Raw genomic sequence first — 17,546 nt, forward strand, 5'->3', positions numbered from 1 at the left:
AATTGAGTGTATGTAAACTTCTGACCCACTAGGATTGTGATGAAATAAATACAAGCTGAAATAAATCATACTCTCTACTATTATTGTCTCTACTATTATTCTGACATTTCACAATTTCTTAAAATAAAGTGGTGATCCTAACTGACCTAAGACAGAGGATTTTTACTAGGATAAAATGTCAGGAATTGTGAAAAACTGAGTTTAAAAATATTTGGCTAAGGTGTATGTAAACTTCCGACTTCAAATGTATGTATCCTCATTACACTTCAGATGCATTTTCCAATCCAAATGCAGATGTATTGGTGCATATTTACAGAGCCTTTTTTTTTAATGTCAATTAAACTTGCAATTTAACCTGCTCTTGTCTAGTCCCATGGGATACAGGGCTGATACAGCTTTGACTCTACAGCTATCAATTTTAGTCTATTACCATGTTATTACGCCATAAATGTGTTTAAATGCTTTGTTAGGAATGATTAATTTATGCAACATATTTTAAAATCTGTTTGTAATATTTTGTTGATGCTTGAAAATAAAAACTAGATTCCAAAACTCTAGAACAAATCTTCCAAAAACAAGCACTTTCATCCATACAGCTCTCTCACATCTAAACACACTGAGCACAAAGACACACCCTCTTTCACACATCAGTGAGACAGCACATTTGTAATGCTCTCTCCCAGCAAAACAAAGCCTTTGCCAGCTAGACTTGGGTTTCCATGGCAACAAAGTCCAGGACAGAGTAGAGGGGGAAAATAGCCTTTTTATCTCTTGCAATGGAAGTGTTTGGCCAGACACCATCATGGTGGAGAGAATGTTTTCTTTTTCAGTTTTTAGAACAATAAAAAGGATTTGGTGGGTTTTGAAAGGGCTCAATTCCTTCAAAACTAATTTTAAGGAACTGAATTCCTTCAAAAATAAAGTTGAAGGAGAAAAAAAAGGGAATAATTCAAAAACATAACTGCACAAAGCATGCCATTTTTGGTAGTGCTCAACCTCAGACAGCCAATTAGACCTCAGTTGAGAGAAGATTTTCAGGGATACCAAATTACATAAAAACAGGAAATCGTAATTTAACACATAAAATGCTTGTTTATCCTATGAGAAAGGGAAGTGTGGCTGTAATCAAGGTCTTCACAGCTAACACTCAAATACTTTGCCCATTGCACAAGATTAACACCAAAGCCTGGCAAAAACTACAAAGAAATCTTCAAAGGGTCCCTCAGCAAAGCCACAAGATCTTTGGGGTGGTGAGCTGAGGACTGGAATCAAGCAAGGCACTGTGATTAGGCTATGTTTATGCCGACTTCGGTCTTATGACGCCGGATCAAAGTCACAAACCCTCAACACAAGTATTCCCTTTCTAAAGTCCCAGACATATAGCTACGAATTAAACTCTTGAACCAGGCGCCCTACGGACACTTTAGGTTTTAAACACAAATGAGCCCTTGTTTCTAGATTGCCTGTTACTCTGTGGCCAATCAGGCTCAGTGGGATTTGCGTGCTCCTTTTAATGGCTCCCCGGGTGCAACAGTGCTGAAGACATTTCTTAGGCATTGTGGCTCACAGACATGAGAGAGGGGACAGGAAGTGTCTGCTTCTGGTTTGACTGTTCTGGACTGGAGAGTCTGCAGGTGGTTTACATTCCTAAAACATGGGAAGCTGAGGATTGAGTCACTCAATACTCTGTATACAGTGACGCTGTTTATAAGATGACACTGGTAATTTAACAGTTTAAACAGTTTTACTTTCGTCCAACAGAGTGCAGGCCCCACACACACCACACACACACTAAGCTCAAGTGCCTTTGTCTCTCTCTTTTTCTAACCCTCCCTCGCACACAAAAACACATGTACTCACATATGCACTCAGACAAACACATACACATGCACTTTCAAACAAACACACATAAACTCTGGAAAATCCCCACTGTGGCTATATTTCTCTTTGTCCATTGGTGTTCTGCCAGTGGATTGAACAACCTGAGAAATCGGCCAGAGAGAACACAGCTGAATGTGATATGAACCAAATGCTCCATTTTCAATTTCATTTGTTTCCAACCACATTTGTTCTCCATTTTGTTCCTATGTGTGTGCAGATGAGACGTTTCTGGCCCTCTGCTAACCAATGGGAGAGAATAAGACAAAAGGTTTACCAGAGCGGTGTCATGAAATGTCTGATGAAACAACACACACAGCTTTGTTTTCATAAATTTACAGGACTTTTTGGGCAATAGAAATGTATTCCCATTCAAAAATCCTATTTTGCCTACCCCTAAACCTAAATATAACCCTAACTTTTACCCCAAACCTAATAATTAAGCCTAAAATGTCATTTTAACAAAATCCGGACATGAAGTCCTGACTTTTCAAAATATTTCTTGTTTTCCTACCTTGTCAGGACATTGTGGTTGTGATAATGTAGGAAAACATGTATACATATGCACACACACAGAATGCACAGCACTCTTCACTACTTCTTTAGGTAGTTAGTGTGCTATCCAAATTGAGCTCATAAAGCATACAATTGTATATTCTTCAGAGATATTGACCTGCTCTTCTCTTGTCACTCAGCAAGGCCAGCAGTGACAGTCCAAGGATTGACACCAAACCAAATCCAGTGTAACATAAGCGCATGGATCAGGGGATTGTGGTTATGCTCTGAGGAGGGTCCTGTCCACTTGGCTTTGTCTGTGGATCTACAGTAGGCCCCTCATATTCAAAAGGTACACGATCTATCTATCTTTCCACCCATAGCTGTTTGTGCTGCCCTGACCCATTCACCCCCTGGAGCCCGCTCTGGTTTCCCCTGTCCTGTGTCCGAATGTTATCTGAGAATGTGATGAATGGCACGCAGGGTTGTATAGTATACAGTACACTGAGGCCTGGGACTTTTCCGACTGTCTGTGTGTCTTTGGGATGCTGCAACGTGAGCCCTTTCACCCAGTTTGCTTCCACAGATTCCCCATTACTTTGCGTGGTGCATCTGTGAAAGTGTGTGTAGCACATTTTTCAGAGCTGAAAGTCAGTTTCCAACATGAGAGAACTCCTTCGCAGAAACTATGACAGTGTTTCCAATTCGGATGAATCCTTTCTGCCTTAATGTGAGGCAGATTTCCATGACCAGATGTGTTTCAAATCTACCATGGCAGGACACAGAAAATTGGTCAGAGAAAGGGATGTGAGAGCCGGAGAGAAAGAAAGACAGACGGACAGAATTTCACAGTCACACGATAACAAAAACAACTCAGAATGGGTCTACAGTGACCCTCAGACAGACTGGGAGAGTCTGGAAAGAATGAGACAAAAACAGTTTCTGAATCAGACAGAAAAAGTGAATGAAGTGGGAAGTGAGGGAGGAGGGGTGTGTCTAGGTCAGCGGTACAAGGTGGAAGTGAGAGCTGAAAGTGAAAGGGACAAGGAAACACACACACTGCTCCCACAGAGGTGCTGTGAATAACTGCTGATATGAATCGTTAGAGATTAGCTTGGCTCTGGAGAGGCCCTGGCCTGCCAACATTCCAGTTGGAAAGCTCCTGATGCGGCGTGCTGCTGAAACTGAGATTATGAACAGGGGCAGGGGCCTGCAGCACTTCTCTCCACAGTACACTGACACACTGTTCTCAGAGGCTACATTACAGTAGCTTAGCACTAGGATTTAGTAAGAAAACAGAGATACAGATGGGTGCAGTTTCAAAAGATGGACTTGCCTAAAGAGATGTGGCTGACGCTGTGTTTTCAGACCCACATGTTATGATACACGTATAGCTACTGTATTTGTCACATGGAACTAGCCTCATATTCATCAGTGCTCTTCAGTCTGGGTCTTACCTGGTAAGCAGCGTAGTCCAAACATATCTCTCCCCCGTGCGTTGACACCACTGTGACTCAGCATCCTCTCCTGCAGAGGGAACAGATAACAGGCCTGGTGTTATTACTGCATCCCGTCAAAAAATAATAAGAGAACAAACACTAATGTGATTTTGCTTCAACTCAAGATTTTCTTATTGACCACATTCCCCAAAACCATAGCCAATCCCACAATGCTCCATGATGACTCTCAAGTTTCCATGTTTTATTAGTTGTTTTGCTCGGTACTGTATGATTTGATGCGGTCTCAAAGTACTCCAGGCTGTTCTGCTAGCGACATAATCCAATCCCATAGAACCGCAGGTTGCTATTACCGGACTACTGGCTAGCTGCTAGCACATATGGGCCCATTTAGCCTGAGCTCCCACCCACCACAGAAGACCATTTAGGGTCCATAGGGTAGAAATCACACAATGCACAAGACATAGGCCTAGGCATTGAAAAAGGAACTGTTTGTTCTGGTAACGACCACTCTGGCAGTCCAGTATAGAGACATGGAAATTGCTATAAAGTATACAATGAATCTTTATGGTACTGACTACTCACTCAGCAATTCTTCACTGCCTACAAGGCCAATGTTCACAAACACGTTACATTTTTGCTCCAGTTTAGTCACATATTTCTTGGCTTGCGAACTAAAAACAACTTACTATAATGTGTGACAAATACTCTTAGGCTACTATAACTCTTGGACACACACAATGTAGAGGTGAAGTGAACTGTGTGCTAACATGCTAATGAGAACGTATGACACACTTCTGGTTTCCTTTAGATTGACAGTGGCTAAAACCTCATGAGAACATTAAACAAAGATAACCTTTGCTCCTTAAACAGGTTGTAAGTTCCACTCATTCATAGCATAGCTGTTTGCCTTGTCTGTGAAATGCATATGCCCAAATGACCATATCAACAGCGGCCTAAGCTCAAGAGCACTCTGCTAACATTAGCATGAGGCTAGCATAATGCTAGCATATTATGCTAGCCTCATGCTAATGTTAGCAGAATACTCGAGTGGCTGAAAATGCTAGAGAATATGGAGCTTAAGGAACTTGTCAACAATAACAGAACTTGCACATCTGAATAATAGTAGTATTGGTTTTCAGCTTCTTTCCCATCATCAAATCACACAGCTTTTAAATTCTTGCCACAGCAGTTAGTGTGAGAGAAACCCCAACCCCAAACTGCCAACCCCCCTAACAAAAACCTCAAAAATGGGCTCTAACAAAAATCTCAAAAATAGGCGAACAGTCCTGACTTTCTCAAAACAGAAGATGACGTCCTGGGTCATACCAAGACATCCTGGACAGGGTTATTGTTCCACCAATTTTATTGACTCAATCCTCCACCCAAGACCTGAGTTAGCAGAAGGGCATGGTGGATAAACAAGACAGTTTTTAAATTACAAGGGAGAACACTAAAACTTTACAACGTTCTTGGTTTCTGCCCCCCAAGCAGACCATTGTTAATTTTTGTTTTCTTCTGGCTTTTCAACTCATTTGTTTTTCCATTGTTTCAGCACCAATTCCCCATTTATAACTCAAACACCCACAGCTGCATTGCTTGCTCTTTTTCTGAACTTATTTTGATATCTAGATCTTGTTTTATTTTTTTTATCTGAAACTCAGTTCCTATCATCAACCCTTTTGGGAGTTATCAATATTAACAAACTCTGTTTCTGTGCCTTGGGATTGTGTTATATTCCAAAATTCAGTAAACATATTTGGATTCCAACAGCAGAAATTCTCCAAACTGCTCCACCAGCTAAAACTACATTGGAGGCTGAGGAAGAATAGAGTGAAAGCCCATCAAATAAACTACAACAAAATGTGTCATAACATGAAGAGTAACTGCACTAGACAAAGGTAGAACAAGTCAGCAGGTAGATCAGATAGAAGAGAAGGGCGAGGTGAATCTGTCTAGACGAAAATGACTGGAACCCTAAATCGGTGAGGGAGAGGAAAAAAACCCAAATTAGAGTCCTAAATCCAATTCACCCCCCAAAATGAATAACCACATGTCCAGGCTCTGTTTCTGCTGATGATTCACTCCTTGACTCTCCCTGAAGTATCTGGCTTCTGCCTGTGTACTACTCGATCACTCTTTCCCTCCCTCCTGCCCTCCTTCCCTTTCTCCTCAGGGAGTGCAGCCAAGGCCCATTGCAGTTTCCATTGCTCATGGCTTCCCCTTGCCACTGCGGGCAGACTGCTACTGCAGAGAACATACCTCCTCTGCTCTGAAATAGACCAAACTTACTGGTGGAAGGAAAGTGGCAGTCTAACACCACATAAACCTCACACTGTAGGTTTGAACAACGTCCCTCGCCAACAAGGGCCTGTGTGTAGCTCAGGTAGTTAGATTTTTACTAGTTAGATCATTAAAACACACTGTTTTAACATGTGGTGCTGCTGTAGGAGGAGGTTAGCCTGGCGGTTTATGTGGTATTGTTCTTTTCCTCACATCAATAAGCAGGTTTGTGGCATTGCCGTAGGGGCTCTAAAAATGTAAAGAAGGATGTTGGGTATTTTCTCTAAACATGGACTCGCTTTGAAGTGTTTTACCTCTTGCCCCATTTGGAGCAACTCCTGAAACATAAACCAGACAAAAGTTGTCCTGAAACCCAAAACCGTTTCTGTCTAGCCGTGAGCCGTGGCTTTGCTTTAATGCTGCCTCGTTTCTTTTGCTTTCAAGGAGCGTCTACGACAGTGTAATACATTTCCTACAACATAAATAGTCACATCACACACTTTATTATACCGAGAGAACAAAACCCCAACGACAAAACAATGAAAGAGATCCCACACTGGAATAGACTACTGAGAATTCCACCTCGGAATGTACATAAAACAAGGAAGGAAAGTGATTTAAACATATGGTAGAAAATATGAATGTTTTAATGAATCTGCAACAAACACTCATTAACTGCCCTTAATGATAGTCCAAATGAGTTGCTGTTCATGGTGAGACATGTTGCATTCTAATCTTCTTCTATATCCCTCTAAATTAAACTCTGTATCATCTAGTCTGAAGGAAACTGGTTGTATACTCAATGATGCACTCGCTGTGTAAGGAGGGTTCAAAGTTCAATCAGAGGGTGTGTGTGGGGCACGTGTGTGTCAGAGGGTGTGTGTGGCGGTATAAGTATTTCAAGCTTCTATTTGTCACTGGTTGTGCATATGTCAGTTCATAGCTTAAGTATGTCAATTTGTAGACTTTAATAACAGGACAGGTTTCAATAACTCGTGTTTTAAATGTGCTTCTTGTTAAACAAACATTTGTGACTCCAGCAACTCATAAACATACAACTCCCACATTGGGTGTTGTCCAAAACATTCTAGACACTTGAAATGGACAGAAACAGGCTACCATCCTTGTTTCACGCTTCCCTCGGGATAGCAGTTTTGGTTAATAATCACCCAATGTACAATCAATAAATCCTTGAAAACAAGCATACATCTGGTTTACTAATGAGAGACGGCATTGTTTTGTTCAGTTTCCGCATGGGAAGCACCGCCAGTTCCATAGCTTGTTTCAGGATCGGAGGCCTTGGCCCTATGGGACTGGGTGTGTGAATACCATTTTGGCTCTCTTTTATGAGCCCTCATGGATCTCCAGCCACTCTGAATAGAGCTGAGCCCTCTGACATTTTCACTACTGTGGCACTTGCATTGTGTTGTGTGGTTGACTGACTGACTGCTTCCAGATTCTAGCTAGCTGAGGAGCCAGCATGTGAACAACTCAAGGGAGGGGAAAGACAGAGTGGGGGAAAACAACAAGCCTGGACTGTAATTATGAACAGTAACATGCAAACCTCCTTATAACCCAACCAGTCTGCATGTGATGTGAAATGGATGGCAGGACTTTGCTTATGTCATATCTCAATGGTAACTAATTTGGTATTACTGTACATAGCCTACATACACAAGAGTTACAACACTTATTCCACAAATGTAATTTGGTTCAGCATTGGGACCAACTGTAGCCTACTTCTTAAATACAAAATGTACACGACAAAGCTTTCATATCCAGTGTCAACTCATTCCTATTCAGTGCATTTCTAAACCTCAACACTTTAGTGGAAGTGAAACCAGAGTGTATAGGTGTATAATATTCAGGACATCACCATATGTTAATCTGCAGCCACATTGCAAACGTTTATTTCCAAGATGGCTAAAAGAAACTGCTATTTCTATTAGGCACTTTTATTCAAGAACTCCTGCGCCTCAGGCTGCCGTTGCCATGGCAACAGTCAGATGTTGCGCTAATCACCCCCACTCCACATGTGAGCAGCAATGCTTGAGGGTGGAGTTGAGGCATCTGTTATCGTTTCCCCCTGCGGCTTCTCAAAATAACCATGGAGGAAGAGCTAAGCAGCACAGAGCGCACGAGCACACCAGCATAAAATTCTAAAGAAAGGCTATGACCATCACTGTAATAAATCAGTCTACCAATTTTCACCAAGGTTCTTCAATTTAGATTGTGTTTTAATTGTATTGGGATTATAGACATGTCCCTCGCCCCGAATGTGTTCACACAGACAGTCTTCCACGCAATGATGTCCAAATCTCTGTAAATCTGCATGGCTGCTGCCTTTACAAAATACTTTTCCCAAAGACGGGCGTGACAAAGCATGTTCACTGACATACTGTAAGTAAAAGGTTGATCCCTTTGTGGTGGTATAACAGACTTGAAGGCATCAACGGTGTAGACCTGTGCAGACAGACCCATCCAGAGCTCCACCACAATGTGTCCTGTGCAACAACAAAAAATTCAAGGCCACAACACATGAAGGATCTCAGAAATAAACCTGAATGTTAAGAAACCACAGGTCTCTCTGAGGTTCAAAATAAATAAATAAATATATATATATATATATATATATATATATATATATATATGAGGCTTTCAGTGATAAAGTGTGTGATGGTAGCAGCTTCCTGTATGATTGCTTCCTGGCCACCCAAGTTTAGAATCAATTAGTGCTGCTGAAGAGTAGTTAGGAGTTATTTAAGAAAACAGGCATCACTATGCATAATGATCCAAGGTCTTGAATATGTTGACTAATCCCACTCGTCGTAGTCAATTTATATTCCCACAGTTCATTGTTCTCATATAATATTGTACAGTATGCAACTGTACACTGTCTGTAGGGTTTAAATTTGTTTAGTTCATCAGCTCAATTTATTTTCTCTCTAAATCCGTATTAACCATATGGGCATTCATAGCACATGCCATCATTTGGTATGGATAATAATTAATAGAATCCAAGCAGGCAAAATGAATCGGTGCACATGTGCTGGCTGTCTCTTTACAATACAGAAATCTAGTGCATAAAACAAAGAATGCTACGATGGACAGCTTCTTTTAGATGCTGTATAAAAGGAAAACAACCCCCTTAGACCCAGACAATAAGAATAAAAGGCCTTCAGTCCTCTGTCTGTGGAATGTGGAATACATACGTCTTACAATGTTTCATAGAATTTGAGACAGTGTCGAATTAGTTGGACACATTGTAACTAAACATTCTGAACACAGCAAGATATGTAGGTGGAATCTACATCTGTTTATATAGTCCAACGATGGACCAAAGTATTTCAGTTCATTATTCTCATTGGTAGCTAAAGTTGACCCACGGCAAGCTACCTTTCAGAACACGAAAAAAATCCAACATAATATTAAAACATTGAGTCGAAAGCCTACCTTTATATCTGGAACCATCTGTCTCACTTTGAACGTGGTTTTGGATCCAGTTAACATTTTGACGTCCAACACTCAACTCTCTCGAGCGAAATATAGAAAGTAGACCTTAGACCTTAAGAAACGGTCCACTTTCTTCGAATGACAGCGAGACCCTGCATCACCGGTTTCGAGAACAGAGGTGGTCTCTGTGAATTAAAAACTAATTTCGTTCCTTTCACGGTTATCTTTGCCGAAAGAATCCATGTATGTAGGCTACAGTGTAGTGCACGCCCCACATAAATGTACCGCCCGTCAGGAATATTTGCCTATAGTTGTTAGTCACTGGAATGTGTAAGAAATGTTTACCTCTGCTTGTACCCATTCCTCTCATTTCCATTTGTTGATTCCCTCGCCATAGTTAAAATGACACACCATTGAAAAAAAGCAAGTGCAGTACAGCCTCTTAAAGGGCCAGCAGTGTAAAAAGCATCTAATAGGATCCCAATTTTTCACCAGTAGATTGTACTTCAATAATAGTCCTGCAAATTAAGCCACTTTATTCAGGTAATCAAGGTCTTGGTTAGTTGAATGAAGTGTCACAGCACTGGGACTAAAGCAGTTCAGTTCTTCAGGACTATGAAGAACACTGTGCTATGACATTTTGAATTTAGGAAAGGTAAGACGGACAGTATGTAGAGCTTTTGAAGTAGGCCTAGTTTTATGGAAATGGCGATGGTTCAAATGGGCCATTTAATAGGTTGTTGAATACAGGCCTAGACACAGATGCACATGTATTTAGAAATACAAGTGTTTTGCCTCCAATGCTACATTAAGTCATTTGTAATTGACAAGCTGATTCACTGAAATTAGAAGTATAGAAACAGCCTGAGGTACAGAAATAAAAATGTGATCGTGTAGTCCCATCGTTAACTTCAATATAGATACTTAACTTCAACAGCCCTATAACATTTTACAGGATCATACATGCTTATAAAATAGTTGTAAATCATACCCGTGTTACTGATGCAGAATGAATTGGATGTTGCATTTGTAGTATACTGTAAAATGACTCACTAAGTATTCAACTTCTCGCCTACCTTGAGAATTTCAAACGAGAATAGAAGCAACGATGTAAACAAGAAAATGCCATGAGGATGACTAGGCTTAAAGAGCACAGAAGCATTTTTTTTTAAAATAAATTCTATTTCAAATTCTAAATAATATTACCAGTAGTAAACTACCTACAAGATACAAGCCCTAAAAAAGTAGACGTTAGTCTTAACACAGGCCAGTGATACAGTACCTGCAGTTGATCCTTTGGTAAATGATGAGCGTCTGAGGTACGGCTGCACTGTCATCTGAACTGACAATGTAGAAAGGTAGTACTGCAGTAATGCAGACAGATGCTATTGGAAGAATATTCCAGCGGGAATGTATTGAAGAAATTCCTTTTGATGAGCAAATAGAAATTCTAAAATGGATAAAGTACAGTCTGTCCCTCCTAACAGCCAGGTGGGGAGACCGTGTCCTGGTGAACGAGCTATAAATCCAAACCTCGTTCTACCACATGGGACCCTATTCAATATTACATAAGGGTCTCCAATTTCTCTAATACATAGAACAGCTTCAGACACTGTCAGCTGCATCATCTGGGTGAAAGTTACTACTAATGTGTAACGCTGTGATAAGTTGTTTCTAATACATAAAAACAGCTTTTGCTGTTTAATCAACCAAGCGAGAGAGAGACTTGTGTTTCAACACAATTGATAATTGGACAATATAATAGTTTTGAACATTTATATCTACTGGCTGGCATCAGATGTAGATGAATCGATGTACACATTGTTAGAATCAATGTAAATCGCAGTTAACCCAGAACTCAAATCTGGTGTCATTTGGTCAGATGGTCGATAAATGTACTGGACTACGGTACCATTTATGTTTAAGTAGTCTGGCCACGAGAGATTTCAAATCAATGGTGTCACAATTACATCATCCTTAGATCAAGATAATACCAATTCTCACACTTCATCCAACATTGTATATCCAATGAGTACATTGAAAAACAGACAATCCCTTTTCAATACATCTCTGGAATACCTACCATACATTTGTAACCCCCCCAAAAAAACAGTCAGAAACGGAGAAAAACATTTGGATTGCCACCATGTTGTTGAAATACAAATGAGTTTATTCAAACAGTGCAAAAAAAATAAAAATAAATCAGATGTTCTTTCCATCCAGATTGCACTGTCACAGCCTCTCCTCTCCAAACATGAAAAGAGAAAATAAAAATTTAAAAAACCAGGACAGCCCAAATCAGCTCAAAATAATGCACAAATTTGGTTAAATGGATAGTAATTGACATGCAACAGTTCCAGTCCCATGCAACTACAGTATCCCATGTTCATGTTGCTGATGACTATTTTGTCCCATAGAAATTAGAGAAAATGTACAAAATGTACAATATAAAAATAATGGGTCAGTTACTTTGTAAAACAAATGCAAAGCCATCTAATTCCTAGAGAGGGATTGCAGCAAGAGCATAGGTTGAAAACACCAACAATCAAGTATTGAATCATTACCGTAATGTGTTAGCATTGCATGGATTGATGGTGGAAAAAAAATACACACGTAAAATTCAAATAAAAAACAAACAAATAAAAGCCAGTCTGCTTGACACAAGTTCCTCAACTAAACATTCCAAAAGGAAACTTCTGGAAAAAAAACAATCTTACTATAAATATATATTCTCAAATCATATCGTCAGGTCAGCAATGAGGAAACTAGTTTGCTAATGAGAAACCTTTGAGTTTAGGAGGCTCTTTTGTGATCAACCCTGACAGCTAAACTGTCCATTCTGGTGAATACTGACTCCTCCATAAACCCAGGCTATTACAAGCTTATATTCCACTCATTTTAGCATCCGTCAATATAGATTATCTTTAAAAACATTGTAAAACTTTGGGTTTACAAAAATAACTTCCAACATATACAACCTCGCTGTCATTTTTTTTTTTATATACAAAAATGTTTGCAGTCTATAAGTGAAATGTTCAAGATGTTGTCTGTAAGCCATCCAATTCTTTAAAAAAAATTGAGTTGATGATGTAAGCTAATATTATTACATTGAGAGGAGAAAGCACACACACACACCCATTTCTTAATTATCCATCATTCCATTAAAGATGACCTCGTTCATGCCTTATGAGCTGCAATTTTTTTTTTGCAAAAAGGTTTCATACAGCGTAAGCACACACACACACAGAGAAATATTGTTTTGGATATAGCATAATGGTATTGTGGGGAATGGTTGGTTCCAATTCAAGAAGAACATGCTATCTCGAAGTCATGGAGCATCCCTTGAAGGATGACTATTTTGAGCCGCATGTTTGAACTACCTCTCAAAATACAAACATTACTTAAAGTCCCTCATACCCTTGGCAAATTGTATTTTTGGAAATGAACTCAAATCTTAGTGCCCTTGAAAATGGTTCTCTTTTGTATTTTTGGTTAAGTAGGGCATGGAAACTTCCAGGAACAGTGAACACAAATACAAGAGCGCCATCCATTGGGCAAGGCAGTGAATTGCATACAGATATTCTCACACCATTGTGCTTCAAGTGAAAAGACTGAACGGCTATTTATCAAGTCAGGAAGATTGGTCTTCCTCATGAGTCTACATGGCTCATTGGTAATAACACGGCTTGGGTGAGAAAGTGTTAATACATTGGTGATGAGAAAAACAATCAATTCCTAATCTGCAAATCATTGAGAGTAACATGAGACCAAGACGGTATCTAAAAAATGTGATATGTTCTAATCTCCAGAATTATTATTTATATATATATTTTTTTACATTTGATCTCTAAATCGCTTTATGAACTACGAACAATGACTCCATGTCTGGATGCAAAATGAAAAAATGTAAAAACAGGGGCTTTACACTGAGTAGGGTACAAAAATTCCAGAAGAGAAACTGCAGCAAAAACAAATAGTGTACACCTGATGCACATTTTGTAAAACATACAAACAAGACTGTAATGCCACAAGGACAAGAGACTGAAAAAGGCAACAAGGAAATAGAGTTAAACCACAACACTGGCACCAAAAAGCTGTACCCATGGTAACTGAATCCTTAGAGAAGGGGTTCTAGCCCATGCATCTGCCCTCCCGCAAGTAGAGGTGGCAGTGTCTACAGTTCTGACATGACCTAAGGACAACATAACAGTCAGATACCTTCAAAACGGTAACAAAATGTCTACAGACATTAGGAAAGTGCTTGAATTTGTGCAGAAAGAGGTTAAGCGACAGGGGTCAGTCACTTGTTTGGAATCAACACAATGCCCTCAATAGGACTTGAAGGGGAGTTGGGTTAAACAATCCAACTTGTTTTGAATCGTATCAATGGGGTGTCCATGTCAGGAATTTGGGGTTTTCCATAAGTAGGTTTTCACGAAAAGTTACATGAATATTTAGACCAAAGTAACACAGCCCTATGGACGAGATTCCAGAAAATACCTGTTATCTTCCTCAGCCACAAGAGAAGCAGAGACAGTTACAATGTAATTGACAGTTACAATGTAAGTGGACAATGTTACAATGGACAGTGTCTTTTTCAACCAAAATGTGAACGTTTACCAGTTTAGCATATACTGATTACCTTGAGGTCGAGCTGAAATTGCAAGGGGAGTTTGTGTTTTGAATGCCGGTTTAGTAGTGTTGGATGACCCTAAATGTACCAGCATATTATTGAAATGCCTCATTTTCATGGATATAAAATGACGAAAACAAGTCAGGAACAGTAAGATTCTAGCAATCTTATTAAATACTATATTAGTCATTCGGAATATCTACCACAGTACTCTGCCATGTTTGTTCTATAATTGATACTGGGAGACATCTAAAAATGGTAGAAGTTTTAAAATGTACTTGACTGACATCTGAACACAATATGGTTTGGACACAATGGTGAATTTAGATTGGATGGTTACTTGGCCATAAAAGGCATCTTAAGGGTGGATAGGGCTATCTGTTTGCCTGTTTATATTTGAGATGAACTTGTATAGAGGGGGTCTGTTGCATTCTGGAACTTTAGCAGCACCAATGCAGCCCACAGAACAGCAACCACTGTAACATAATACTGTAGTTTCAATTTGCATTACAAGAGAAAAGAAACCCAACTACTCATCAGGAAAGAGCTCCGTTCATTCCCAAGTCATACATGAGCACCCGGTATCAGTAATGCCCTAGGCTAGTCCGTCTGCATACATCTCTAACCCTCTGGTTGAAAAGACTAACAAGACATCGAAGGGCTGATTCGTATGTTAAAATACCATCAATTTACAGGGCCAAATATAGGTCGTCTCCACATATAGAGGGGTGATAATCAAGAAGTTTCAGGTTGTGCTTGTGCAGTGTTAGTTTGTGTGTGTGTGTGTAATGTGGATGTAAGAGTGCGTGTATCGCCTGCCGTATACATTCTCTCCACCAGGAGGAGACAGTTGCGAGGTGACAAGGGGACAAAGCGGAGGAGAGCCTGAAGTTCTCACTCACTCACACACACACACAGCCTGCATAAGAGCCACAGCAAATGTAAGAGAAGTGCACAGTCCTATTGTCTAACGCCCGCCGCAGCAGCCGCCAGCCACATTCTCTCCAGTCACTGTACCGATCCTGTCCAGGACGCTCTCCACACACACAGTGTTGCCTTTAGAGAAGGAAGTGATGCGATGAGAGGGCCAGGCTCTGTATCGTCCTATAGCAGGAAACATCATCCATCAGTTCCCTTGTGGTTGGTGGCCACAAAGCCAGTTCTGGTCAGTCTGTCCGTTCGTTCAGAACCTGTGGATGGCCGGCTCCGTTTCCCTCCTCTTCAGCTCCTCTCGGTAGCAGCAAGAGCAGTAGTTGCCCGTCTCAGGGTGTCCGTAGTAGTTGCAGCTGGGTGTCCGGCAGCGGCTGGACAGGCCTCCTGCGCTGCCCAGGGAGTAGTGCCTGACCGGGAGAGGCCCGCTGCGAGGAACATCCAGGCCGGAGCGCACTTCCCGGAATCCGTTAGTGTAGCCCCCGCCTACAGGCTCTGAGGTGGGATAGTCTGGAGGGTCGTGCTCGGGGAGGTACGAGGGTGCAAAAGAAGAGGGGATGAGGCGAAAGGGGCTGAGGGGTACCGGTGCCTGTGGGGGGTGGTACTGGGGGTGAGGGGGGCCCTGCGCCATGGGGCAGTGGCGGGGGAGGGTGGCGTAGGAAGGCAGACCGGGATAAGACGAGGCTGGGGAGCCACCTGCAAGCTGGCGCCGCGTCTCCATGTAGCCATGCATGTGTGGGTGCTGAGTAAGAGGGACGGGGGCCGGGGAGGGCGGCTGATCCATGAAGGTTGGCCGTGGGATGGGCACCACACCAGAGTAGAGTGAGGGGCTGAAGGAAGACGACTTGAGGTGGTTGAATGTGGGCGGTGAGCTCTCAGCCAGCTCTTCTTTCGGTTCATAAGTGCGGTAGCCCACCTCTGTACCCATCGTTACCTCCTTCTTGGGCTGCTGGATGCCATTGGTGCTTCCTTTCCGCTCTGCCTCTCTCCGCTGCTGCTCCTGCTCTACCCGGAAGCGCTCCTCAGCGTCAGACAGGTAGCGCTGGATCATCTCCTCCTGGAAGGGCTGGCGGTTGCTGGTGGTGAGCAGGCCAGCAAAGATGAACTTCCTCTCGCCCTGCATGGCCGCCCGCAGGATGCCCAGGCTCGCCTTCACGTCGGCACTGTACTTATATGGGTCACACTCTCTGCTTCCGCCACCCGTGCCATTCTGACGCTCGCTGCCCGACGACGGTGAGCCCTTCCCAGAGTCCTCGGAGGCGTGGGCCGAAGGCGAGCTGTCCTTGCTGCCTTTCCGCCCCCTCAGCGAATTTTTCTTCTTCTCTGTGCCCTCCTGCTTGGCTCCGCCTCCTCCTGCATTCTTCCCCGTCATCAGCCCGCCCACATTCTTTTTCAGCTTGCTGCCCAGGCTCTTGCCGAAGCTGCCCAGCTTGTTGGCCACAGAGTCAGCCCTCTTCTTGTCTTTGTCTTTCTCCTTCTTGGTCTTCTCCTTTGCCCCCGTACCAGTCGTCAACGTTGCCGAGCTGTTACTGGACGAGCTGGAGGAGGAGGAGCTGTTCTTGGTCGACACACCTCCACCTGCGCTGGCCGCCCCTGCTGTCGTCATTGCATCACCGTTGCCGTTGGAGCTGCTGCTGACAGACTCCTTGTCGGATTCTCCTGAGTCGGGAGGGGTGCGGGTGTCCTCTCCTGCAGAGGCGGTGGGGGACTCGGGCTGGGCCAAAGGTGCCTGCTGAAAGAACAGATACACCGATGATGAATTATAGGGAAGATAAATTTAATTTTAAAAAGAAACAGGGAGCAGGTGTGAGTGACGCAGAGAGCAACAGAGATTAAGAGCAGGAGTGAGAGGTACAGATGACTCAGTTCAGAAAGCTTCTTTTCCATTTCTATAAATTCTATTGGAAAATGTACGCAATAATTGGAGAAGGTGTGACGTACAATGAAGACGTCACTCTAGTTTACACAATGGACAGCTATAAAAACGGTCCTCTCTGCCAAGCCCCATAACCATGACAACCGAAGAGCTAAAGGTAACTCCAACATCCTCATTTTTATTGGAAAGGCCTAGAAAACTTCACAGATCTTCAACAGCGATCCTTATATTGCTACTTCTCACTAGAGGTTAACGGTGAAATTGCCATGAGGTTGAGATTCCTTTCTAACTCCCCGGCATTCGATTGGAATGCACGAAAAGGCCACTCAAACCATTTAGTGTGACGTCATTTTATGTGTGGTTTGTTTTCACATGGGATTTGTGAAGCAGAGGGGAAATGACTACAGTCTAGATCAAAACAGAAAATTACAACCCACATAATAACAGAAACCCACACAGTTATGTAACACTGTAAATAGCTTGTCTACATTTAATAGCTTTCAAATCTGTTTTCAATTTAATCATCCATTACAACATGCCA

The 17,546-nt window shown here is 42.0% G+C and overlaps 2 protein-coding genes across 5 annotated transcripts in view; both read right to left on the reverse strand.

The window, feature by feature from the left end:
• LOC139365285 (myotubularin-related protein 11-like) overlaps positions 1-11,023 on the reverse strand; it is a 33,507-nt gene extending 22,484 nt beyond the window's left edge. Inside the window, exons 1-2 of one of the 3 annotated variants that reach the window (XM_071102798.1) lie at positions 10,849-11,023; positions 3,831-3,900 (exon numbers count right to left, since the gene is read on the reverse strand). In XM_071102798.1, the coding sequence (XP_070958899.1) occupies positions 3,831-3,894 (64 nt within the window). In that variant the 5' untranslated portion in view covers positions 3,895-3,900; positions 10,849-11,023. Of the gene's footprint in view, positions 1-3,830; positions 3,901-9,566; positions 9,971-10,848 lie in introns of those variants that run through there. The other 2 variants (XM_071102797.1, XM_071102796.1) reach the window with 2 other exon arrangements.
• Positions 11,024-11,718: 695 nt separating this feature from the next.
• Positions 11,719-17,546, reverse strand: part of LOC139365230 (OTU domain-containing protein 7B-like) — a 30,411-nt gene continuing 24,583 nt past the window's right edge. For both annotated transcript variants that reach the window (XM_071102740.1, XM_071102733.1), the window contains exon 12: positions 11,719-16,861. In XM_071102740.1, coding sequence (XP_070958841.1) covers positions 15,383-16,861 — 1,479 coding nt within the window. In that variant the 3' untranslated portion in view covers positions 11,719-15,382. The remainder of the gene's footprint in view (positions 16,862-17,546) is intronic.

This window comes from Oncorhynchus clarkii, chromosome 2 (assembly GCF_045791955.1).
Source record: "Oncorhynchus clarkii lewisi isolate Uvic-CL-2024 chromosome 2, UVic_Ocla_1.0, whole genome shotgun sequence".
In the NCBI taxonomy this organism is placed as follows: Eukaryota; Metazoa; Chordata; class Actinopteri; order Salmoniformes; family Salmonidae; genus Oncorhynchus; species Oncorhynchus clarkii.